Raw genomic sequence first — 26,802 nt, 5'->3', positions numbered from 1 at the left:
TGAATTGAAAATGGAGGACCCTTGTGTAAAAAAGCCGAAAGTATTTTTCTGGTCTTCATCCTCCAGTCCACTGTTATTGTATTGAGTTGTACTGTATTGTACCCATTCTGCAATCTGTTAATAAAGTTTTCATTCATTCAGACGGCAAACAGAATCATTTTGATTGACAGTCGAGTCTGCCAATTACGTCACACCGCTTGCACCCACCCTGCTGTTCTTAGCACCAATCGGCAAGCGCGTATTCATGTTTTACTTCCGCTTTTGTCCGCCATTGATTTTGACGAGAGCTCATCTCAATAACATCAACAACGTTAGCTCCCCGCCGCCGACGTTTAGCTTTTAGCTCCGCAGGATGACTAAACGAGGCATAATGATTTTACTGCAACGAATGTTATAATAAAAGCCTTTCCATACATCTGTCTGATTGAAAACTTTATTAACAGACCGCAGAATGGGCACAACTTACTCAGCACGGGCTGAGATATGAACCGAGTAATGCTTGCTGTAACTGAGGGGTACAATTCCCTGACTGTATTGAATAAGTATGGTATCATTAAACCACTACTGCGTTATGTACATTACTACTGGCCATACAGTACACAGGTATATGTGATGAACACCCCCACAATAACACGGCTTAACAAGAAAGTACTGTTTAGAATAATATTTATTAGAAGAGCACCAAGATTATCTTACATTATTTATTAAGATTGAGAGTTGCGCTTGTAAGGCGAAGAATGTGCATGAATAGGTCAAGAGCGTAAGTCCATGAGCATATTACGCAGGAGATAATTAATACCACCTGTAACGTAAGAATTATATATGGTACACTCGTAGGTCAGCTGGAGATACTAAGGGGGTTCCCTCCGGTTGTAAGCCAGCAGGGGGGAGGAATGTTCGAATGCAAAAGTCTGGATCAACGGGGAATCAATAAGCTCCAGCTACAGAGGCGGTACATTACTCCCTTGATCGGCAGACGAAAGCAGCAGCTATAATCCAAGTATGCGTGCAGCATGGATGAAAGCCAGCCAGCCTCCTCCTAGAGACGGGCTCGAGTGATGCTCCTCACGGGTAAATCCCACACAGCAGCGGGGTAGACGGTTCTCTGCTCCAGCAGCCACAGTACCAAAGCAATAATCCAGCCGGAAAAGGCTCTGCATTCACCGGTGTAGATTCTCCTGTGCACGGTACTTCACATTTAACTAGGTCGAACTTGACGTTATTTCACTAAGCTCTGACACTTTTACTATCCTATTCGCACACGGTTATAAGTTCTCTATTTAGACGCAAGGTTGCTCACTTCACTTGGTCGTTGACTCGTGATGAAGGCTTTAACGTTTTGGGGTAACTAACTGGACTAAGTGCTTCTGTATCCACCTGCGACGTATTTATACGTACAGTGAATAATCTAGTGCCAACCTCATTTCTGTCTCGTATTCCTGCGCAAAACTGGGCATGTTGAGACAAGCCTTGGCGGTGGCTTTGAACTCGGCATTGGGGGGTATGGCCGTTGGCGCCTAGGGGATCGCTGTCCAATAGGAGAACGAATATTATGGTCTGGCCTGTACCTAGGTAAAGGGATATTCCGTGTATATGTACAAAGAATATACAAGGGATATCAGACTATATACAAATATTATACATGGGATCTCAAGCAATAAATATATATATTCGGTTGAATCTGACCCTTTGTAACAGCCGCCTCCTAATTAGTCCGCACCTAATTAGATAAGCAGAGACAGATTAACAGTCTTGTCCACTACTCAATGTCCGTTGTGAGGAGTAGGGCAATTCACAAAGTCAGGGGGTCATGGTCGTCATTAAGAGTCGGGGAGCCTTGGCAACTCGATCAGCCTCGCCACGGGTCGGGTGTATGTCCGTCCCTGGACGAGCACTTCTGCCGCTCTGACCTTTCCGTCGGCACCAGTGATCACTTTGCTTACGCGGCCGGCCGGCCACGCCGCTCGGGGTAGTGACTGGTCTATGATCATGACGACTGTTTCCACTTTTAAGTTGTCCCCGTCCTTGACCCGCTTCTGACGGGCTGGAAGGGATGGTAGGGGGGTTAGGAGGAAGCGGGCCTGAGACTGCTTTGATCTGTGCTTGGCTGCGCCTCCACCTCCTCCGTCTGTTTCTCTTGTTTGCTCTGTACCCCGTCTGAGGAGGGGCCGGTTCCGGCCGCCCAATCAAGGAGTCGCTTGGGGTGCTGGGTTCGAGGTCAGCTACGTCTGGAGCGCAGCTGAGGGGGGTGGAGTTCCGAACTCCCTCTTGTGCCCACGGTTCTCTCACAGGCCTCTCGCTTAATGTCAATAGCCTCTCAACGGGCTGTACGGGAGAGTGGCCGGTGTCGCTCACCTTTGTGTGTAGGCAGCGTGTAGACGTGGGTTTACTGTCAAGTCCGTAGAGGGGGCCCTGGAGCGTCCACCCCAGTCGGGTCTGAACCGCGACTGGGCATCCTTTGGGTCCGATGTGGGCCGCCTCAATTGGGAGAATGAGGTCCGCGTGGTCGGAGCCGATGAGCAGGGTCGGTGTGGCGCCGTCGATAAGCGGTATATGTAGTTGACGTAGGTGCACATACTTCGCCATCAGCTGTGGGATGGGGTAGGTGTACTGTGATAGGCCTATGTCGTGGCTGGTGAAGACGTTGGTAATACTATACTGCTTCTCGGGCTGGTCCACCGCTGCTATCTTGAAGGAGACATTTTCACCCTTTATGGTCTTCTGGTCCCTTCTGATGGTGCGTATTGTCATTGTTCCTTTGGCACCCCGCAGACCCAGCTGGGCTGCGGCGGAAGCGAGGAGGAGAGTCTTTTCAGACCCATCGTCTAGGACGGCGTAAGTGTCCAGGACCTTGTCCTCGTAGCTCAGGAGCACTCTGACCACTTTGATGAGCACTCGGGGGGTCCCGCTATGCTGGTCTATATGGAGCACTCCTGTTGGTCGGTTGCCTTGGATCGTCTGGGGTGGTGCCGACTCGCGGTCGTCCGAGTAGCACCGTGACTCCCAGTGTCTGCTGTAGCAGTCGGGACACCAGGGGGCGGTCTGGTTGATCTTCGGTACTGGTGCCACCGCCTCGGCCTGGTACATTACCGTGACGGGCCCACTTTGTTGTCCTGGCGGACGCCTGTTGATGTCATGCAGGACCTCCAAGTGGGCGCCGCCGCACCTGCTGCACTTCTTCTTCAAGCGGCACTCAGCTGCCATATGGCTGCGCGCGCAGCGGAAGCAGCGGCGGTGGTCTTTGATCCACTGACTCACCTCGTCCGTGGTCAGCTTCCCGAAAGTGTCGCATTGATACAGCCGATGTTCCCCTTCACAGTACTGGCATTCAATCTTCCACTCCTCTTTCGTCGAGGGGGTGTTGTGGTTCTTGTGCTGCGGTACTGATTCGGCTTGGTGCATAACGGTCACCGACCGGCGGTTAATGCATTCAGTCATTTGGACGGAGTTGTTAAAACTCACTCCACTCAAACCAATAGAGTTATAATTCACTCTACTCAAAATCAAATTTAAATCGACGTGACTGGGGAAATGTTGCCAGTCAGTCAGCCAAAACAAATTCCTGGATGACTCCAAGGTCGAACTTTGAGCTGCTGGAGTCGAAGGCTCTCTTGGAGATAAGAGTGGCATGCGGCCCCCCCACCCCCAGCCCCCTCCCCCCACCCCCCCTCCTACGTGTATGGCCCAGCGCCTGTATGGCAGCTAACTCGTATGCGTGCTGGAGGGGGGAGCCAAGGCTGTCTCGTCAACCCTCACCCCCCAGCCCCCCCCCCCCCCCCCCGGGTGCTCCGCGCCAAACATGGCAGCGGTAATACGCATACGTCTGTCTCAAAGAGTCCTGCATGTATAACAAATGCGCATGTTGGTGAATTTATGACTGTGTGCCATTATTACTATCAATGTAATAATTGTGGAATATTACTATAATGAGCTGTATGTGTATGAACCAAGCATCCTTTGTGAAGCACTTTGGTTGACAAGTGTCATGTTTAAATGTGCTATATAAATAAATTTGATTGATTGATTGATTGGTCCACTCCATACGAACGTGTCCAGTCGTAGGCTGCTGACCTCCCTGGCGAGGAACTCAGATAGGTCTAGGAGGGATGTCTCTCTGCCGCCGAAAACGCTCTTGTCGGGCGGGAGGGAGCTTCTCTAATATCCTTTCTACATTAGAGTTAGCGTACAGTTCGTATATCCCTTTTTCCTTTTGGGACCCCAGCATCCCTACCAGGGACTGTACCTTGATAGAGAGGTCATCTAATGCTCTGTTGTCTCTGGCTGGGGGGAGACGGTCGATGTCTCTTATCTCTTGTATCACGTAGTCCCATATGCGTCCATAACGTTGGTCGAGGGCTACTAGAGCCGCGGTGTATGGGGTACTTGAGTTGGAATATGCCAGCGCTATATTATGCGCTCTGGGCACCTTCAGGTGCTTGAGGAGGATAGCGTATTTGTACGTCTCGTCTGGGACGTCGGACAGCATAGTCTCTAAGCACATCCGTAGCTCCGTGTACTGTGCTCTGTCCTCGTGTGTAAAATCCGGGAACGTCGGTGTGCCAAGGTACGATGCCATGGATGGCTGACACATCGGTGAGCGTTGGGGGAGAGGCCTCCTGGGCGAGTCTCCCCGTACGTGTCGTCGTGGGCTGGTACTTGGTGGGTACCGAAGCCCGGGTACCCAGGTGCTGTTCCTCGGGGCTGGCGGTGCGTCAAACTCACCCGTGAGTTGAGTCGGGGGTTTGTAGCGCAGTGACTCGGGGCTGACGTCTGGGCTGTACTGGGCCTCCTGGTCCAGAGTACGTTGCTGCTGGTCGGGGCTGTACTGGGCCTCCTGGTCCAGAGTACGTTGCTGCTGGTCGGGGCTGTACTGGGCCTCCTGGTCCAGAGTACGTTGCTGCTGGTCGGCTTGACATTCCTCCTCTTCCTCTTCCTTTTCCTCCGCTAGGTCCTGGAGTCTTCTGTTCAGTCTCTCGGCGACGTAGGCCGGTTCTTCCCGGTTGCTGGGTCTCATATGGACCGGCCGGGGAGGGGGTTCGGAGACGTGGACAGGATCCTCCTGTTGGCGGGGTCCCGGGTCGCTTGGTCGGGTAGGGGAATGTGCCCTAGACCCTTGTCGTGATGATCTCCGGGAGCTCCGTGCGGAGAGAGGGGGTGTCGCCATGGCAATCAATTTTTCCATCATCTGCACCTGCAGCCGGTCGCGCTCTGCCTCGCGCTGGGCATGGGCGGCGTTGCGCACTGCTTCGCGCTGGGCATTGGCGGCGTCGCGCTGTGCATTGGCGCTGGCATGGGCGGCGTCGCGCTGTGCATTGGCGGCGGCGCACTATGCATTGGCGCGGCTTCTTTCAATGTTCTCTTCCGTCTGAAGGCGTCTGGTCTCCAGTCTTATGCGGTCGTCTTCACTCCTTTGTTGCGCCTGGAAGCGCTCTCGCTCGGTTGCAGAATGTTCGCGTTCACTGAGGGCTTGCGCTTGGAGTTGCGCGTGAAGGCGCTCTCGTTGGTCTGCAGCTTGTTCGCGCTCGCTCGTCTGTTGCGCTTGAAGTCGATCGCGTTCGGTGGAGGCTGCCAGGGTGGCGATGAATGCCTGCGCCAGCATCTTGTCCGCTTCGCTGGGGGAAGACACCGGCGGAGGTGATCGGCTTCTGGCAGTGCTCGTTGGAGATCCGTTCTCCTGTCGCGCTCCGAGGAGGTCCATCTCCTGGGTGTGCGTCTCTTCTGGTAGTGGGTCGGGTTCCGTCCCTGGAGCGCTTTCTTTATCCTGGAGCTCTCCGGGGACTGTCCCGTTGGCGTTGTCGGGGGGTAAAGTCATGTCATGTCCCTCCTGGTCCCCCCCGTGAGCTTGGTCAGTTACGTTAGAATCCACTAGGGTCTCTACTGGCAGGGTCGCCTGGTCGGTAGGGTTTGACATACTTTGGCTATCCGCTTTACTTATTTTATCCGCCTTTAACGTCTGTATAAAGCTAGGTAGTAGACTGGCGGCGTAGTCCTCTAGGTCAGGGGTTCCCAAACTTTTCAGGCCAGGGCCCAGAAAATAAGGCGTCAGAGAGCCGCGGCCCAATGCACATCATCAGGCTTTTTTGTATTTTTTTTTTGCCAGGCGACCGATTTTTTAAGCCAAATATCACTTCAATCCTATTAAGTTAGTTCAAGTTAGTTATTCATTTATATGTGCTATTTATGAGAGGGCTAACTTGTTGCAAAATAATAATGATAATAATAATAGCCCCATTAAAATACTATTGTTGCTTCGGTTGTTTTCAGCGTTTTATGTGCATAATCTGTTATTTAGTTTGAAATGTTCGTTGAAATAAGTAGATTTTTCGTTTTTGTTTATTTATTAAGTTAATATAAAACCATATAGTCACATTTTAGAATACAATAGAATAGCATTTTAGAATACAACTAGAAACACTGTCCTGGCCTGCTTCTAAGTTCAGTGGCCTGACAAAAATAAATAAAAATAAAAATAAAAAAATTTAAATAAAAAAAATAGATTTTTTTTTTTTTTTTTTTTTTTTTTTTAAATCATCTCGCGGCCCACCCGTGGCTGCTCGCGGCCCACCTTTGGGTCGCGACCCCGACTTTGGGAACCACTGCTCTAGGTAAGGAGGTGGCTGCCGTCTGAGCGTCGGGCGTTCTAGCTTAGGAGAGCCGTTTGTGGAGTGTTCACCGCTGGTCATGTCAATATTAATATTATATTAATATTACGCTAATTACCCTCCGGCTCGAAGGACCAATTGTAACTGAGGGGTACAATTCCCTGACTGTATTGAATAAGTATGGTATCATTAAACCACTACTGCGTTATGTACATTACTACTGGCCATACAGTACACAGGTATATGTGATGAACACCCCCACAATAACACGGCTTAACAAGAAAGTACTGTTTAGAATAATATTTATTAGAAGAGCACCAAGATTATCTTACATTATTTATTAAGATTGAGAGTTGCGCTTGTAAGGCGAAGAATGTGCATGAATAGGTCAAGAGCGTAAGTCCATGAGCATATTACGCAGGAGATAATTAATTCCACCTGTAACGTAAGAATTATATATGGTACACTCGTAGGTCAGCTGGCGATACTAAGGGGGTTCCCTCCGGTTGTAAGCCAGCAGGGGGGAGGAATGTTCGAATGCAAAAGTCTGGATCAACGGGGAATCAATAAGCTCCAGCTACGGGAGGCGGTACATTACTCCCTTGATCGGCAGACGAAAGCAGCAGCTATAATCCAAGTATGCGTGCAGCATGGATGAAAGCCAGCCAGCCTCCTCCTAGAGACGGGCTCGAGTGATGCTCCTCACGGGTAAATCCCACACAGCAGCGGGGTAGACGGTTCTCTGCTCCAGCAGCCACAGTACCAAAGCAATAATCCAGCCGGAAAAGGCTCTGCATTCACCGGTGTAGATTCTCCTGTGCACGGTACTTCACATTTAACTAGGTCGAACTTGACGTTATTTCACTAAGCTCTGACACTTTTACTATCCTATTCGCACGCGGTTATAAGTGCTCTATTTAGACGCAAGGTTGCTCACTTCACTTGGTCGTTGACTCGTGATGACGGCTTTAACGTTTTGGGGTAACTAACTGGACTAAGTGCTTCTGTATCCACCTGCGACGTATTTATACGTACGGTGAATAATCTAGTGCCAACCTCATTTCTGTCTCGTATTCCTGCGCAAAACTGGGCATGTTGAGACAAGCCTTGGCGGTGGCTTTGAACTCGGCATGGCCGTTGGCGCCTAGGGGATCGCTGTCCAATAGGAGAACGAATATTATGGTCTGGCCTGTACCTAGGTAAAGGGATATTCCGTGTATATGTACAAAGAATATACAAGGGATATCAGACGATATACAAATATTATACATGGGATCTCAAGCAATAAATATATATATTCGGTTTAATCTGACCCTTTGTAACACTTGCTATCTATCTAGGTTGCTATGTTAGGGTAAATACGCTGATGTTATTGAACGTGTAACTATATAACGTTAATGCCACAAAACGAATGCATTTGTTAATCATAAGTAGTAACTTTGATGCAGTAGTGTGTGTGTGTGGGGCGGCGTTGTTCAAAAGTTTGAACGTGTGGACCAGATGATGCGACACAATCCTCTTGGGCAAAACATCACGATATCCACGATACGTTTAAAAAGTGTATCGTTAATGAACTGTACCCGATATTTATATAATATCGTCATATCGCCCAGCCCTACTTTTAGCCAACGCTGTTCTGTTTGATGTCAGGCATTTCCTCTCCAAATAGCGCATGCACTCACTCAAGCACACACACACAGAATGAATCCCTGAAAACACACGCTTTGTCAATTACATCAATTAAATCTGACCCTGATGTGTTTTGTTTCAGGCATTTGCTCAGTGTTTGCACTGCTGTTTTAGAAAGGCAAACAAACTGTATTGCTGATGGAGAGAAAGTCACTTAGGACAAATATCTGGACTCTGAGAAGTGTGGAAATTATTATGTATGAAATTATTATTTGATTTGTTTCACAGGATAAACCTTTTGAGGTGTAGCTTTCAATGGGGTTGTTTTCAAGGGGGTTGTTTTCAAGGGGGTTGTTTTCAAGGCGGTTGTTTTCAAGGCGGTTGTTTTCAAGGCGGTTGTTTTCAATGCGGTTGTTTTCAAGGGGGTCGTTTTCAAGGGAGTCTTGCAGCATGACATACAATACTTGAACAACAGTAAGCAACAATAAACAACAACAACGCAAAAATTATTAACACTTTGGTCGCCAGGCTTAAATTCATAATATACCATCCCACGCCAGCTCTATTTGTCTATGGAGAAGTTCCCCTTCTTTGCAGGGCTATAACTTTTTAAATTGTATTGCTAAATTGATATTACTATGGCCCATTCAACATCAAGTATCTATTGTTCAGGGTGTAGCAACGTTATACTTTTTCATTCACATATTCATACTAAAATACGGTCTAAAGTATAAGTATGTTTTTATCGTTTTCTGCAGCTTTCTCCAGAACGTGATTTATAGCCCCAAATGCATTATATTGATGATTGTATACAGTTTGATAGCAATCTGCGCGAGATAAAAAATTTCAAATGGACGTGCTTCTAGAAGTTACTACTTATCATCTGGTGTTGACCGGATGGGGGGGGGGGGGGTCGTTTATAATTCCGTGGCCAACGTTAGATGATTCTTCTAGTGTGGGTGATATGATCATCAGAGCAGTTTATATCGAAGACGTTAAAAAATAACGCTGAAACTAACCGTAGCTTCCTCGGGCCGTTGGGCAATGAGCAGAAATATTCCTATTATGGGATGTAGAAATATGCGATCCATCTCCAGGTTGTATAATAGTATATACGTCCAAATCATGTTGTTTATCGAGTTATTGGTAACGGATTGCTATCTATTGTGTCTAGCTCGAGTCCTGGGACTATTACCGAGTGATCGGACCGAATTGGAATGAGCACCAGCTTCCATTTCCGGTTTCCGGTTTGAGCGATCCGCCGATCGGCCACCAGATGGCGCTCTTGAACCGTTGGAGAGTTGAGAGGGGATCAACAGTAGATCTCAAGTCTCCGGGGGAGAAATATGATTGCGATCACAGATTTTTGAAATATTGATCTCAAAGACGTGGTACGGCGTCTTTGGCAGAATGAGCATGGCGGGGAATGACGTGGTAAGGCGTTTTTGGCGACCAAAGTGTTAACATTCTTTCATTTATTTGCATTTATTTTAAATTTGTTGGATCTTATGGTGTTCTTGTTCTGTTCTTGACTTATTTTTATGTTTTCTTCTTGACTTGTTTAAAGAAGACCTGTACGGCCCATGGGGACATTAACGTGTGTTGTCGGGCCTTATAAATAACTTTTATTTGATATTTAACATAACAATAATCAAAAACAAACAATGGATCACTAACAGCATGAGAAGCTAGTTTTAAGATGGAAAAAAATAATGTGTTGAAATGAGAATTCACTTCCTTATGAGAAAGGGTGAATAGGGACAATGCTGACTCACCTGTGTATGTGTGTAGTCCTACACAGAGCTGTCTCTATGCCAGTGCGTCACAGCCTGCCAAACAGCTCTGCCCAAAGTACCTGTATGACTGTACCAATCTTGTACTATTTAATTACAGGAAAGTAGTCCCATCCTTTAACTCATTGGCCGCCGGGGATTAGCCTTATCATGTGGTAGCTACTGCCACGCTGTAAACGATGGGAGTTAGTCACCTTGTTTGTAGAGCTAAATCTATATTCTATATTATAGCCATGGATACAATACTATAGTCATTTGACATTGAGTTTCTTCCGGTCAAGATGCAAAAGAGAGATAATTTGTCCATCCATACGTTCCCGTGTTATACCGTGGTGAATATAAGTATGGTTTTAGAGCGATCTAGGGTAATTCATGAAATGCTTAGTTATGGCAGTATACGTCGATTCCACTGTACACGTTGCCATGTCTTGCCTGTATACGCTATTATCCCGAAATCAAATCTAGATCATAGCTATTATGTTCCATCATGAATGCATGAAAGGAAGGGGGGGGGGGGCTCGTTTCGGATTATTTTATTGTCAGTAATGGCATACGCATTGAACATTAAAAACGGTTATCAGGGGGAGCTCCAGTAGCTCACCACGTACCGCAAGTGCTATTTCAGCACCGTGGACAACCGTGCTCGCGCGGCTCTGGGGCTGAGCGCGTTCGAATCCCGGACGGCAGCCGTGCCTTTCCCAGAGTGTCTTTCCCCCCATCTGAACCCTTTCAGCCTGCTTCTGTCGGTCGAACTTGACCAAGTATGAATGCGACGAAAGAGCGATAAACGCTAAAAAGAACCAGCTGACTGGTCAAAGTTTAAAAAAAAAAAAAAAGGTTATCAGCCCGATCGGTGTAAAAGCATTGCAGGATCAAGCTAAAATATACGTCAAATCGCACTTAAACAGGCCGGGCCCGGGAGTAATCCAAAAAGAATATTCCAATTTCTTGATCGCCATCTGGTAGATCCAATTTATTGATCGCCATCTGGTAGATCCAATGTCCATTTGCTCGACGGCATAATCCACCATAACAAAGGGATCAGGCATATTTGATGTGCTTCAATGTAGAATGTTTGTAGAATCGATGATTTCTCACAAATTAAGCCCTGTGGTGCACACCAATCTGGCCTATCTACGACTGCTTTTCCGCATTCTTATATCCTGTTCTTAGCCAAGAACGAATCCCAGATAAGAAACCTTTCGTCTTGTGAATGCCAGAATCTACCTGAGAAGTTAAGAAGAATTTTCTTTGTAACTTTTTCATAAGTGTGTTAGTGAATGAGGTCCAATATAGGCAATTCCCAGTACAAAGACAAAGAGACACACATAGACACAATGTAGGCAATTCCCAGTACAACTCTGTGTGTGTGTGTGTGTGTCAGCGTTTCCGTTAGCCGGTAATTACCGGTATTTGACCGGCAAAATCTGTTGAAGTCCGACATATTTAATCTCTCCGGTCATAATGTCCGGTGAAAATAATTCCCTTTAAGCACAATTAGATTATTTGAATTGTATTAAAATAGGCTCAAATTAAATAGCCTATGCGATGAACGAAACAATCATTACATTTGTTTCATCGTTGCTTCACCAAGCAGCCGGTCTAATAATGACATCGCTGTTGTCAGCGCGAGCCTGCTGCTAGATTTGAGAGAAGCATCCATCTGCAGACCGACAGAATGCAGTACTCCAATTCAGCCATTGGCAATTCAGCTGTTGGGTGGGGGGCGCTGCTGAGCGGTCACCAGACTGGACCTAAAAACACAGCTGCTCTGTGGGTCTGCAGCTCCATGCTTCACGTAAATCAGCAGCCAGCTCGCGCTGACAACAGCGATGTCATTATTAGACCGGCTGTTTAATTTAATTTTAGCCTATTTTAATACAATTCAAATAATCAAATTGTGCTTAGAGGGAATTATTTTCACAGGACATTATGACCAGCACCAAGTCGTTGGGAGGTGGAGATATACATCACGCAAACCCACGATAATGTTGCCGTCTCTCTCTGCCAAATTTCTCAGTTCTTCGCTTGATATAATTAATACAAATGTCCAATATAACGGAATTTGTTAGCTCATAAAAATGTGATTATAACAGACTGCTGTTTATTAATGTCGGGCAGACTGCCCACCGACACCTCAAGTCGGCAGCAGCACGAAGTCTCGAGGGACTTATTTTATTTGGAATATATTAATGACTGTATATACGCAAAAGTAGCCTAGTTTTAAGTTAAAATATTATAAATGCCTTGATGATGTCATTCTTTATATAGGCCTATCAATTGTTTTTAAGCTCAATAAACTCTGACCGGAATTTATCCCATTTGTCCCACTCAGACCTGCAAAAAAAAATTCTAACGGAAACCCTGGTGTGTGTGTGTGTGTGTGTGTGTGTGTGTGTGTGTGTGTGTGTGTGTGTGTGTGTGTGTGTGTGTGTGTGTAGACTTTTGGGCTAAGTGAGAACATTTTGGTCCTCAATTTAAAGCAGACCATTTCAGGGTTAGTTTTAGTATAAAGGTTAAAGGGGAACTCCACCCAAATTATGAATTCCAATGCGTTATTCCCATGGTCTAAGACAGTTCAATCAATATGTGTGAACTGTGAACATGACCTACTCTCTCACAAAGCCACAAACCAGAGAAGTAAGACTGAAACTTGTGATGTCATCAGGGATAAAGTCTGGAGCTGCTCCATAGACAATGAATGAGAATCAGATTATGTGGACCCACAGAACGTTTGCTTACTTTTATACACCCAAATGAGCTTCACTATAGTAATGTTCTCAGTTCCACAGACAATTAACCCTGGATGCTCTCTGTGTCATCTTTACCATCCAACCAAATTCATTGTCTATGGAGGAACGTCAGACTTTATACCTGATGACATCAGGTAGTGGTACCCATGTACATGTCAAAATACTTCCCAAAGGTCAGTGAATACCACGACCCCAGAGGAAGCTCAACAAATCATGTTAAACCCAGATTCGGCTCAAACAAGGGACTAAACACGTTTCGCAATTATGCCACATCAATGTGGAACGCCCTACCCAAAGCTGTAAAGGAATGTGAATCCCTACCCACATTCAAAACCGCTCTTAAAGAGCACCTACGGGAGGCTGCAATTCGAAACTGGCCACCGTAAATGTCCAAACCCCCCCACCCCCTCCTAATTGACAGTCTCCTCCCCACCGCATGTATATATTCTCTCCCCACCGTATGTATATTTCTCTCCCACCCACCCACCCCTCCTAATGTACAGTCCCCTCCCCATCATATGTATATACTCTGTCAGGATATATGGGTAACAGTACTGTATATTTGCATATCGTATATGTCACAAATGTAACAGTACTAAATACCTGTATGTCATGTATGTCCCTATGCCATAAATGTCATGTATGTAGTGTATGTCATAAATGTCACTATGAATTGAAAATGGGGGACCCTGATGTAAACAAGACAAACGTCTTTCTCTGGTCTGCATCCTCTTAACAATTGTGTGTATTGAGCCGTACTGTATTGTACCCATTCTGCAATCTGTTAAATAAAGTTTTCATTCATTCATTCATCAGAGTGTCATCACTCTAGTTTTTGGTTTTGACATGGAGTTGTTCATGTTATGGTGAGGGGTAGGGTCACTATGTGTGTACCTTATCGTGGGCCTTCTCAGTGGCGCGGGCGGTCAGCTGGTGTATGTCCTCTCCTGTAGTGGTGATATCCTCAGGTAGGTCCCACACCTTGAGAGTACAATCCTGACTACCAGACACTATAAAGGACTCCTTCAACCTGAACACACACCAAAAAAACGTTTAAATACTTCATTTGAATGGGCAGATTATACATAAAATATAGAGGTTCTTTAGGGATGGGTATCGATTTTTGAATATTCGTTCGGTTTTGTCTAAAAGAATATATTAAATATATTCCCTTGTTTTTAACGGCACCTACAATGTGTACTGTATTGGAGGGGAGCCTATTAACTGTTACACCACTGAATGGCATGCTGGGTACAGCTCGCTAGCTAGCCAGGTAGCATACCAGTCTGTTAACAACTAGGAGAGCAGAAAAGAAAGATGAAGAGACTGGAGATGTTACATGGTAGCAACGTTCTGTACATTTGCCATGTTGTTGCAATTCATTTCACACATTTCAAGCATCAGTGATGTAACATTCAGAATGAATGCTTTTGTTCCAGAAATACGCTAGCTCCGTCCGTTCACTATTAAGTAAAAACAAAACCATACGTTGACGTGGAAGCTCAGACATTTCAAACATCATCAATGTAATTTTCTGCTTTTGTTCCTGGAAATAACGTTAGCCTGCTGCGACTCCTAAATATGTAGCTGTTAGCAATGGCAGGAGCCAGCTAGCTCGCTTGTTTCATTGTCACGTTTGCTATTAAGTAAAAACGACATTTCAATGTGGGGGTAATTGAATAGTAAACTGAATAGTTCCCAGTGACTATCGAATAGTAATTTTGTGAGTTTTGTCCATCCTTAGATCTTTATACTTTCGTGGATCTTATTGGTACAGAAAACTTTGTCTGCCCCTGTTTCCCCCACATAGAACAGGGAAAGGTTAGCCGTATTGCCCTCATGACTTAAGACTCACCAACAAACCAAACACTGAATCACTGCTTTCCTGTAAGTTAGTACAACAATTCTCTTCCGTTGGTTTATTCATTATCAATGTCATCATAAATGTAGCTTGATCATTAAAGATGACTACATACACACACTAAACTGTAATGTCTGATCTCCCTGTGTGTGTATGTGAGAGAGAGTGTTTGTGGGGGGTACCTGGAGCAGGTGATTGAACCCACGGCATTGGCATGGCTGGAGCCCTGGGCCACACAGCACACCTGACCACTGGCACGATCCATCCTCCACACGCGCACTGACTTGTCCTGGACACAGAGAGAGAGAGCGAGAGAGAGAGAGAAAACCATGGTCAGATGAGAAGATTTTGTATTATTCACACACACACACACAACGGAGTATGAATAGTAGTGCGTCATGCCTACCTCTTAACGTGCAACGGCCCGGCCCCGGGCCCTCTTGAGGACGATTTGCCCACCGGTGCGACGCGCCACTTTGCCGACCTCTAGCGGCTCGGGTGTATATATATATATAATTAAAGCCCTATTTGTTGCCTGTCGATTGCCGTTTCAGGCGACAAAATCCGTTCAGTGGTTCTCGAGTTACATGGCGATATGTGAGACGTGCACCAAAGTACACGGCAGAGTCAGATTACCACCCCCGACTCCCGGGGCTCTAGCTCCGTCAATCATTTGGCGATCTCGAACATTATTGGACAGGGTTGTAGCCAATGAGTGTGGCAAGTTTTTCTACAACTCAAGTTCAGACCTATGTTACTCTATTTCATTAACCCTTTAATCGCCAAGGACGACTTTAGACATCATTGCTCGCCATGCTTAATCTGCCAATGACGTTGTACAGCGTCTTTGAGATCAATATTTCAAAAATCTGTCATGGCAATCATATTTCACCCACGGAGACTTGAGACTTGCTGTTGATCTCCTCTCAACTCTCCAACGGTTCAAGACCGCCATCTGGTGGCCGATCGGCAAATCGCCAAAACTAGGGATGCCCCAATCACGTTTTTTGCCACCGATACCGATCACCGATCGTCGTGAGCCATATCGGCCGATACCGATCCGATACCGATCGTTTTTGATTAAAAGAAATTTAAATTTATTTTATATAATTTTTTTTTATATAAAATATATATATTATATAATTAGACTTGTACTTGTATTATCTGCGAGACATCGCCACCACGCAACAAGCTCCACCGTCTGTGTGTACTCTAGTAGCCTCCAGCTACGGCCAGGATTCTCCGGAGCTGCAGCTGGACCTATACTCGAGTAGCCTCGAGCTACGGCCAGGATTCTCCGGCGCTGCACCTGGGCCCTATTGGTATAACGTTACTTAACTGTGCTCAGCAAGCCCTCAGCTCGAATACGCATCGAATCAGTGTTATAAGACATTGATATCAGGAGCTATCTGTAGCTACTGCTAGCCGGATATATAACGTTAATACAACGCCTCAGTGAATTATTTAGTTCAATGGGACATTTCGTTTTGAACAGTGAACTAACTTGCGCTAACGCGAGCTAACAGCTAACAGGTATCATACACATCTCTACTATACTTGCTGGAGCGTTTGTTGATGTCAGGAGCGATCGGTAGCTGGCCGGCTAGATACCGTTCGGTTAGACAATGCCTCATCATGTATTAAACTAAAAGTGAATAGTTGACTGGGTCATTTTGTAACGGTAGCTAAGCTAACGATAGCTCAGGGCAACGCCGTCCTCCCGTGTCCCGTCCCACTAGACTAGAGTAGACCCGTGTTTACATGCGTGCGGGAGGGGCTGGAGGGATGAGCAGACGCCACACCACCCGGTGTCTGAACTCAGCGACAGCGAGTGAGATCGGGTTTGACGATCTGCGAAAATAAAGCATTATCACCGATCACGATCGCATATTTATACTGATTATCGGCCGATAATGATCGGTGGCCGATCGATCTGGGCATCCCTAGCCAAAACCGGAAGTGAGCGGCCGGAAATGGTGCTCACCCATATTTCGGACTCCAGCTCCGTTGGATCCGTTGCCAATAACTCGATAAACAACATGATTTGGACGTATATAGTATTATACAACCTGGAAATGGATCGCATATATCAACATCCCATAATAGCGATCTTTCTGCTCCACGCTGATCACCCAACGGTCAGAGGAAGCTGCGGTGAGTTTCAGCGTGTTTGATTATTATTTTCGATACAAACTGCTCTGACCAATATATGACCCATACTACATAAATGATTTAACGTGGGCCACGGACTTATAACCCCCCCCCCCCCCCCCCCCCTCCGGTCACCAGCAGATGATGAGGCATGACGTTTAGGACCTTGTACAATTGACATTTTTTATCTGACGTCAATCGGTATCAAACTACATTTGATGATCTAATATATGTATTTATGGCTATAACTCACGTTCTGGAGAATGCTGCAGAAAACGATAAAAACATATTTATACTTTAGACCGTATTTTAGTATGAATAAGTGAATGAAAAAGTAGAACGTTGCTACATCCTAAACGATAGATACTTGACGTTGAATGGGCCATAATAATGTCAATTTAGCAATACAATTTAAAAAGTTATAGCCCTGCAAAGAAGGGGAACATCTCCATAGACAAATAGAGCTGGCAGAGGATGGTATAAGGATGGATATAAGCGTGGCAGAGAAAGGGTTAAAAGTGATCTTTCCTTCCGGGGTTGTCACCAGCTTGGCTGGCCGTTCACACTAATACAATTGGCAGTATTAGAGGGTGGGAGAAGCTGGCGGGGTGGGTCCGGGTCGTTGTAAACAGCGACTCCTACAGTTTGGTCGGGGCGCCTGCTAAGCGCGGATAGGACTTGAGTGGGATAGTGTGATCCTTCCACACGCTACGCCCTCTCAATGAGAATCCGCGCTGCCAGGTGAAAAGAAGCGGTTGATTGGCTGGACGTGTGTCGGAGGAAGCACGTGATAGCCTCCACGCTCCCAGACCGACTGTGGGGGGTAAGTGCGCAGCGACCAGGAAGGGGATTGGGAATTGGCATAACGACTAACATTGGGATGGGAGAAAATCGGAGGAAAAATGGAGGGGGAAAAAGATTTTTTTTTTTTAAAAGAAAAAAAGTGATCTTTCTTTATTGTATCAGAAACTTCAGAATTTTATCTTTCAAAATAGACCAGGCTTATGCATGTGCTATAAGTATAAAGTATAGTATTTTGGTTTGCAAAGAAAGTATGCAGTCCTCAAAAACAAAAATGGCCACTTTTTGGGGCGCCTGTTAACACATTGAGCGCCGGGGGTTGTGCCCATCAAAGTACCCAGTCTGCCACCGTTGAAAGCCTATGGAGATTGTTGTGAAGGATCAGATTAAACCGAATATATATATTTATTTATGGATATATGTTTAGTGGTATTTGTATATCGTTTGATATCCCCTGTATATTCCTTGTACATATACACTGAATGTCCCTTTAGTCTACTAACAGCCCATAATAGTTTCATTCTACCATTGGACAAGAACCTGGCGCCAGCAGCCAAGCCCCTTGGTTCAAGTTCAATCGTGCCGACGAACATGTCGTTACAAGCCCGGTTCCGCGTAGGAATACGTCTGGCGAAATACGAATGGTACTGTTTGTTCGCAGCGCATATATATATGGCGCAAGTAAAGTAGAACTTTCTTTTAGTCCATTAGTCCTTTACCCTCCAACCTAGTAACAGACGTGAAGCCTCACCCACGACGCACGTGTGGTGCAGTATGGCCTACTTGGCCTCAGAATAGGCATTGAGACATCGTGTGGATTAATAGTTGAATTGTCATAGTTTGGCACTATACCGTCGAGTGGGACGTATTTCTATTAAGTTAATAATAGTCTATTATGTATGGTGCATCGTTCGGTTAGAGTTATAAAGTGAGCAGTACCCCCATCGTTCCTGACGTTATCTGGAGTCTTAACCAGGCTGGGCAGACCACGTGTGGTGCTTGCATCCGAGGAGCTCTGGGCCAGGACGAGTGGACCTGTACATTGGATTACTTCACCCGGACGACGGCGAGCCCTCCACGGCTTGGATTATCTACATGCTTTGGGTGCTTTGATTATGCCATGGATAACGGCCAACACTGCTGAGTGTTGGAACTACCCCCCCGAGAGGAGTCCAGGTGAGACGGCGCTCTACCCCGAGTGAGGTCGCCTCACGTCTCTTCGTTGTGAACCGGCAGCTACCGTCCACCAGAGGGCCCAGCTGTATTCATCTGCGGACCGAGGTTCTGTGGGCACCGTGTTCAGCACTCTGAATTCTCCCAAGAAATCGTCGGCCAGATGGGATATCGCCAGCGGCTCTCCTAACCCCCCCCCCCCTACTGACTTACAACCAGCGGGACCCCCCCTTTAGTGTATCCAGCTATAATCATTTAAGTACCATCGCTATAGTTCCCTAAAGAACCAGGTTGTATACTTGCTCCCTGCGTAACCAGAGATTGGACATTCAATGTTGATTTACCTACGAATACTCATTTGCCTTACAAGTGCATTTCAAATCATAAATGTCATTAAGTGAACGTTGTATATACCCTTTGCTATATAAAATATTCGATTTATACATTTGTGTGGACTTCGTTTCATCAGGTGGGAAAGTGTTCATCATATCTACATCATGTACTGTGTGGCCAGTATTTAAAGTACATAAAGCAGGTAGTGGTTTAATGATACCATACTTATCAATACAGTCAGGGAATTGTACCCCTCAGTTACAATCGGTCCTTCGAGCCGAAGGGTAACTAGTGTAATATTAATATAGTGTTATTAATATTGAAATGGCCTATGATGAACACTCCACGAAACGGTCCTCCTAACGTAGAACGCCCGCAGCGCAGACGACAGCCACCTCAGTACTTAGAGGATTACGCTGTCAGTCAACTACCTAGCCTTCGACAAACGGTAAACGCGGTAAAAGTAGAAAGTAAAATTATGTCTGACCTTAACGACCAGGTTTCCCCGACCACAGAGGCCCTAGTGGGTTCTAATGTAACTGACCAAGCTCACGGTGGGGACCAGGAGGGAGCTGACATGCCTTTACCCCCCGCCAATACCGAAGAAGTAGTCCCCGACCAGCCCCGGGAGGAAGACAACCCTACAGAGAGAGAACTCTGCACGGAAGAAGAGGAGGAGAGCGCCGAGGAAATAGAGCTCCGGGACTCCCCAACGAGTACCGCCAGGAGCGGCTCACCTCTACAACCGTCTTCCCCCAGCGAAGCGGCGAGGATGCTATTACAGGCGTTCCTCGCCAGCCTGACAGCCTCTACCGAACGCGATCGACTTCAGGGTGAATGCGATCGACTTCAGGGTGAACGCGATCGACTCCAGAAACAGCAACGGAGCGAAGAAGAGCGCATACGCCTGGAGATGAGACGCCTTCAGACGGAAGAGAATATGGCAAGAGACCGAGCAGACACCCAGCGTGCCGCTGCCGGTGCCCAAAGAGAAGCAGAGCGCGCCGCCGCCGAAGCCCAGCGCGCCGCTGACGGTGCCCAAAGAGAAGCAGATCTCATCCAGCGCGAAACCGAGCGCGACAGACTACAGGGCGAGCGCGACAGACTACAAGCCGAGCGCGACAAGTTACGGGCGCGGCTAATGGAGCGGCTGATCCCCAGGGCAACACCCTCTCCCTCCGCCAGGGGTTCAAGGAACTCGTCGAGACAACAGTCAAGGGCAGCGTCTCCTAACCGAGCAAGCGACCCTGAACTTGACCAACAGACCAAGCCTATACCCCCCGCAGACCCCCTTCCCCGACCGGTCCAAGCGAGACCCAGCTACAAGGAAGGAGCGGCATACACTGCGGAGAAGCTAAATAAACGACTACAGGATCTAGAGGACCTGATAGAAGAAGAAGAGGGAGAGGAGGAGAACCAAGCCCGACGACAGCACAGTACTCCACCGGACCAGGAGGTCCAGTACAGCCCAGGCTATACCCCCGCGGCGCTGCGCTACAGACCCCCGACTCTATTCACGGGTGAGCATGACGCACGACCAGCCCCGAGGAATAGCACCTGGACCAGCGGGCCATGGTACCCTGCCGGTACCAGCCCACCGAGAGGCGCAAGGGGAGACTCGCCTAGGAGGACTCTCCCCCAACGCTCGCCGATGTATCAGCCATCCACGGCGTCATACATTGCCACACCGACCACCAGACGGAGTGTGTACAGAACACTCGCCAGACAATATGACCCGTTGGGATGTATTCTACCTTACACCACCAGGGCAAAGATGATTGTCCGAGCACTATGGGACAAGGACCCGGGCTGGGACGACCCAATACCCGCACACCTTGCCTCCACATGGAGAGAGTGGGAGACGGAGCTCCGCTCACTCCCAGGCGTCAATATACGCCGCAGCTACTTCCCACCCACAGTGAGGCCAGAGACATGCAAGATGGATCTACACGTCTTCAGTGACGCCTCCGAAGTAGCCTATGGATCGGTGGCCTACTTGCGTGCCCAAGAGAAGGGAGGAGAGATACACACTGCTTTCATCCTGGCTCGCTCAAGAATAGCCCCACGAAAGCAACAATCTATCCCGCGTCTAGAGCTCTGCGCAGCCCTAGCAGGAGCGCATCTAGCCACGTTAATCCAACGTGAACTCACCATTCCGGTGCACAGAACAATCTTGTGGTCAGATTCCACGACAGTACTCACATGGATCAAGTCTGATTCATGCAGACACAAGGTCTTCGTGGGAGTCAGAGTCACCGAGATTCAAGAGTTAACAGAAGCAGCGAGCTGGCGGTATGTGGACACCAAACACAACCCAGCTGACGTCATCACCCGGGGAATGTCCCTAGATGACCTCACCCGTCGCAACATCTACAGTGACGGACCAGAATTCCTCAAGCTCCCGGAAGAAGAGTGGCCTACGCCCACCCCACGGGAAGCGAGTAAAGAGGAGGCTGAGAACAAGAAACCTATGTTCTGTGGACTGAGCACAGTCGCCTCCACAGACCCCAACATAGATGATTGCATTACCCTACAGAGTGCGCAGCTAAAGACATTCCTGTGGCACCACCCAGAGAGTCAGCACACTGCCGACATTTCAGCAGCTGACTACGAAGAAGCAGAACTTCTTCTACTACAACGAGCCCAGAGAGACTCGTTCCCCGATGAGCTAGACTGTCTACAGGGAGGAAAGCCCGTCCCATCAGACAGCAGACTGCTCCAACTGGCACCCGAGAGCGACGCCCATAATCTCATCAGAGTGGGTGGTCGTCTGCGGAGAGCCCCCGATCTACCGGATGACGTTAAGTACCCGATAGTCTTGAACAGCCGACACAAGGTCACAGAGCTGATCATAAAGAAATACGACGAGGATGTACACCACGCAGGAGCAGAGAGAGTCTTCGCGGAGATCAGACGTCGCTATTGGATACTTCAAGGAAGAGAAGCGGTGCGACGCTTCCAGCGAACCTGTCTAGACTGCCGAAAGTGGCGCGCGCAGCCCAGCATACCCCGGATGGCTGACCTACCTCCCTGTCGCCTCCGACTCTGCGACAAGCCATTCCACTCCACAGGCATGGACTGTTTTGGCCCGTTGTATATAAAGAAAGGAAGAGGAACCGAGAAGCGGTGGGGTATTGTATTCAAATGCATGACCACCAGAGCGATACATATCGAACTCCTTCCGACCATGAGCACAGACTCATTCCTTATGGCCTTCCGAAGATTCACATCACGGAAAGGAAAACCGTCTACATTGTTGTCTGATCACGGGACAAACTTCAAAGGCGGAGAAAGAGAGCTGAGAGAGAGCTTCCAAGCTATGGGCCCAGAACTTAAGACCCACCTCGCTCCATCCCAGATTGACTTCCAGTTTAATCCCCCGAACGCACCCCACTTCGGTGGAACCTGGGAACGAGAAGTACGTTCTATAAAGACAGCCCTGTACGCCGTGCTTGGGGCCCAGACTGTGGCGGAAGAAGTCCTAATGACAGTCCTCACGGAGATCGAGGGAGTATTGAACTCCAAGCCCCTCGGCTACGTTTCCAGTGATGTAGCAGATGTCGACCCAGTCACCCCCAACACACTCTTGATGGGGCGGCTGGACCCCGCGCTACCCCAGACAATGTACAGGCCTGAAGAAGCGAACGGCCGAAGAATGTGGAGGTACAGTCAAGTACTAGCTGACAAGTTTTGGAACAGCTTTCTACTCCACTACCTACCGTCTCTACAGACCCGCCAGAAGTGGGTAAAAGAGAGAGACAATTTGACAGAAGGAACAGTCGTCATGATTATCGACCAGTCACTACCCAGAGCTATGTGGCCGGCTGGCCGCGTAAGCAAAGTGATCACCGGTGCCGATGGCAAGGTCCGAGCAGCCGAGGTGCTCGTCCAAGGGCGAACTTACACACGACCCGTGGCGAGGCTAATAGAACTGCCCAGACTCCCAGACACTATCGATGACGACCATGACCCCATGACTTTGTGAGTTGACTGACCCTTACAGCGGACCTTGAGTGGTAGACAGTGCGGTTAATCTGTCTCTGCTTAGCTAATTAGGTGGGACTAATTAGGGGGCGGCTGTTGTGAAGGATCAGATTAAACCGAATATATATATTTATTTATGGATATATGTTTAGTGGTATTTGTATATCGTTTGATATCCCCTGTATATTCCTTGTACATATACACTGAATGTCCCTTTAGTCTACTAACAGCCCATAATAGTTTCATTCTACCATTGGATAAGAACCTGGCGCCAGCAGCCAAGCCCCTTGGTTCAAGTTCAATCGTGCCGACGAACATGTCGTTACAAGCCCGGTTCCGCGTAGGAATACGTCTGGCGAAATACGAATGGTACTGTTTGTTCGCAGCGCATATATATATGGCGCAAGTAAAGTAGAACTTTCTTTTAGTCCATTAGTCCTTTACCCTCCAACCTAGTAACAGACGTGAAGCCTCACCCACGACGCACGTGTGGTGCAGTATGGCCTACTTGGCCTCAGAATAGGCATTGAGACATCGTGTGGATTAATAGTTGAATTGTCATAGTTTGGCACTATACCGTCGAGTGGGACGTATTTCTATTAAGTTAATAATAGTCTATTATGTATGGTGCATCGTTCGGTTAGAGTTATAAAGTGAGCAGTACCCCCATCGTTCCTGACGTTATCTGGAGTCTTAACCAGGCTGGGCAGACCACGTGTGGTGCTTGCATCCGAGGAGCTCTGGGCCAGGACGAGTGGACCTGTACATTGGATTACTTCACCCGGACGACGGCGAGCCCTCCACGGCTTGGATTATCTACATGCTTTGGGTGCTTTGATTATGCCATGGATAACGGCCAACACTGCTGAGTGTTGGAACTACCCCCCCGAGAGGAGTCCAGGTGAGACGGCGCTCTACCCCGAGTGAGGTCGCCTCACGTCTCTTCGTTGTGGACCGGCAGCTACCGTCCACCAGAGGGCCCAGCTGTATTCATCTGCGGACCGAGGTTCTGTGGGCACCGTGTTCAGCACTCTGAATTCTCCCAAGAAATCGTCGGCCAGATGGGATATCGCCAGCGGCTCTCCTAACCCCCCCCCCCCCCCCTACTGACTTACAACCAGCGGGACCCCCCCTTTAGTGTATCCAGCTATAATCATTTAAGTACCATCGCTATAGTTCCCTAAAGAACCAGGTTGTATACTTGCTCCCTGCGTAACCAGAGATTGGACATTCAATGTTGATTTACCTACGAATACTCATTTGCCTTACAAGTGCATTTCAAATCATAAATGTCATTAAGTGAACGTTGTATATACCCTTTGCTATATAAAATATTCAATTTATACATTTGTGTGGACTTCGTTTCATCAGGTGGGAAAGTGTTCATCATATCTACATCATGTACTGTGTGGCCAGTATTTAAAGTACATAAAGCAGGTAGTGGTTTAATGATACCATACTTATCAATACAGTCAGGGAATTGTACCCCTCAGTTACAGAGATGTTTACCTTCTTTGCAGGGCTATAACTTTTTAAATTGTATTGCTATATTGACATTACTATGGCCCATTCAACATCGATTATCTATCGTTCAGGATGTGGGAACGTTATATTTTTTCATTCATACATTGTTGTGTTAATAGCGTCGAGAATATAAGTATGTTTTTAATCTTTTCTGCTGTAATTCCAAAAACCGTAGTTATAGGCCCCGAAGCATATGATAGATTATCGATTGGCGTTTCTTTCCTATACACGCTATATTAAAAAATTCAAATGTATATGATCGGTATACATTATACTTCATCATGCATTAAGGATATTAAAAAATTCAAATGTATATGATCGGTATACATTATACTTCATCATGCGTGAAGGAAAGGGGGGGGGGGGGGGGTTGTTTATAATTCCTTGATCGTCAGTAACGGCTTTATTTAGTATGTGTTGATATATTGATCAGATGGTTTGCAGTGAAATTAATAAACAATCGGGCTGAAAATAACGTTAGTGTCCTCTTACCGTTCGCCGATGAGACTGGAGGAAAAAGATCCCAATTATTTGACGCCGATCTCCTAGATCCATTTCCGGTTTGTATGGCGCAATAAACGCCAAAATCATATCGATTATCAAGTTTAGAAAGCGATCCAAATGCACTATAGTGTTTGTCTGGAGCCACGTAACAAGATATCAGTGCCGGAGGGATTTCCTCGACGCACCGATCGGCACTTCCGGTTTTGGCGAGAGTGTAACTCGCCCGACCATCCACCAGGCGGCGGTATTGAGGCGTTGCAATCTCATACAGGTCCCACTGCAGTCCGGAGGTTGGCTGGATGAATTATGAATGCCATGGCGAAAAAATGAAATATTGATCCCAAAAACGGTGTACGTCGTTCTTGGCGTTCAACGCATGGCGGGCAAAAACGGCGTAACTCGTTCTTGGCGCAGGATGTGTTAAGAGGTTAAATATGTTTCATACTTCTTTTCTATATCCACTTTTTCTCCTTATTTTCTATTTTTCCCATCCCAATTTCGTGTATCCAATTCTCCCCTCCCCTGTCTTGAACGTTGCTCGACTATGTCCCCCAGTGGTCGGTTGAAGAGAGGATAGAAGCGGACTCTCATTGGCGAGGTGTAACGCATGGGAGGCTCACACTACCCTCGCCACTCTCTGCTGTGCAGGCGTCTCCCAACCGACCTGTAGGGGTCGCTGTCCACAACGTCCAAACCCAACCCATCGACTTCCACCCGCTGACTCTGCCAAATGAGCCAGTACGACGGCCGGCCCAAGCCGAAGGCAATGCTGAGACTCGATACCGGAGTCTCTTGCATTAGTGACGAGCGCAATCTCCGCTACGCCACCCAGCCGCCTCTATGTTTCATACTTCTTGTAGTCTGTCCAATCTACGCTGCCGGCAGCATTGCGATATTGCGCAATTGTCGATGCAGGGTTTGAGTTTGGGAGCCGCACACCGCCAGGAGCTTGTAACAATGTGATCGTGGCTGAGCAGAGACCACGTTGCAATGACAGCCGCCGCGGCCGCCCTATAGTGAGAAGACGCGTCTGTTGTCTCAAGAGTTCTTCACCTGCAACGACGATGAGACGACGTTTGCGTGTTCTGCTTACTACGTCAGAATGCTGTTCATTGTCCAAAGCTCAGTGACCGGAGACTGAACTCAATCCCATGTCAGTGGCTCCTCCACCTCATGACAGATGGTGAGGGGTTGGCGGCGATCGACCATCACCCTCAATATGCAACCCCCCCCCCACCCCCCATTACTTTTAATCAAGTTTCACTAAGAATTTTATTATCAAGGAGTTTTATTGAGCATTTTACTGGTTTTTATTCATATTCATTTCATATATATGTCTTGTTGAAATGCAGTCTACAGGTCACACAGGGGAAGCATTTCACTACACTTGTACTTGTATGTGACAAATAAACTTGAACATACATGTTGTCTTCATTTTGACACCAAAAGATGTGAAGCCATGGTTCCTTTTTTCCCCGCGCCTATGGAAAAACAAATGCACTAACATCCGACGCTGGTGACGTAGGGGTGATTCTTCCTTAAAAAGGTTCAAAAGTGGCGGCTAAAAGGCGGCTACGTGGCGTAGTGGGCAACGCACTCGCCACGAAATGCTGGAGACGCTGGGCTCGTCAGTTCGAGCCCAGCGCTCCACATTTGCTTTCAGTTTAGCTGGTCGTCCACAGTAATACACATTG

The 26,802-nt window shown here is 47.5% G+C and overlaps 1 protein-coding gene across 1 annotated transcript in view; it reads right to left on the bottom strand.

The window, feature by feature from the left end:
* The window catches only part of tbl3 (transducin beta like 3), an 83,812-nt gene that overhangs the window by 46,181 nt on the left and 10,829 nt on the right, over nt 1–26,802 (bottom strand). The window contains exons 13-14 of the mRNA XM_084328873.1: nt 14,821–14,927; nt 13,672–13,807 (exon numbers count right to left, since the gene is read on the bottom strand). Coding sequence (XP_084184999.1) covers nt 13,672–13,807; nt 14,821–14,927 — 243 coding nt within the window. The remainder of the gene's footprint in view (nt 1–13,671; nt 13,808–14,820; nt 14,928–26,802) is intronic.

This window comes from Notolepis coatsorum (assembly GCF_963971535.1).
Source record: "Notolepis coatsorum genome assembly, chromosome: 14".
NCBI lineage: Eukaryota > Metazoa > Chordata > Actinopteri > Aulopiformes > Paralepididae > Notolepis > Notolepis coatsorum.
Note: the sequence above shows the minus strand (reverse complement) of the source record. Positions and strands in the feature narration are given on the sequence as shown.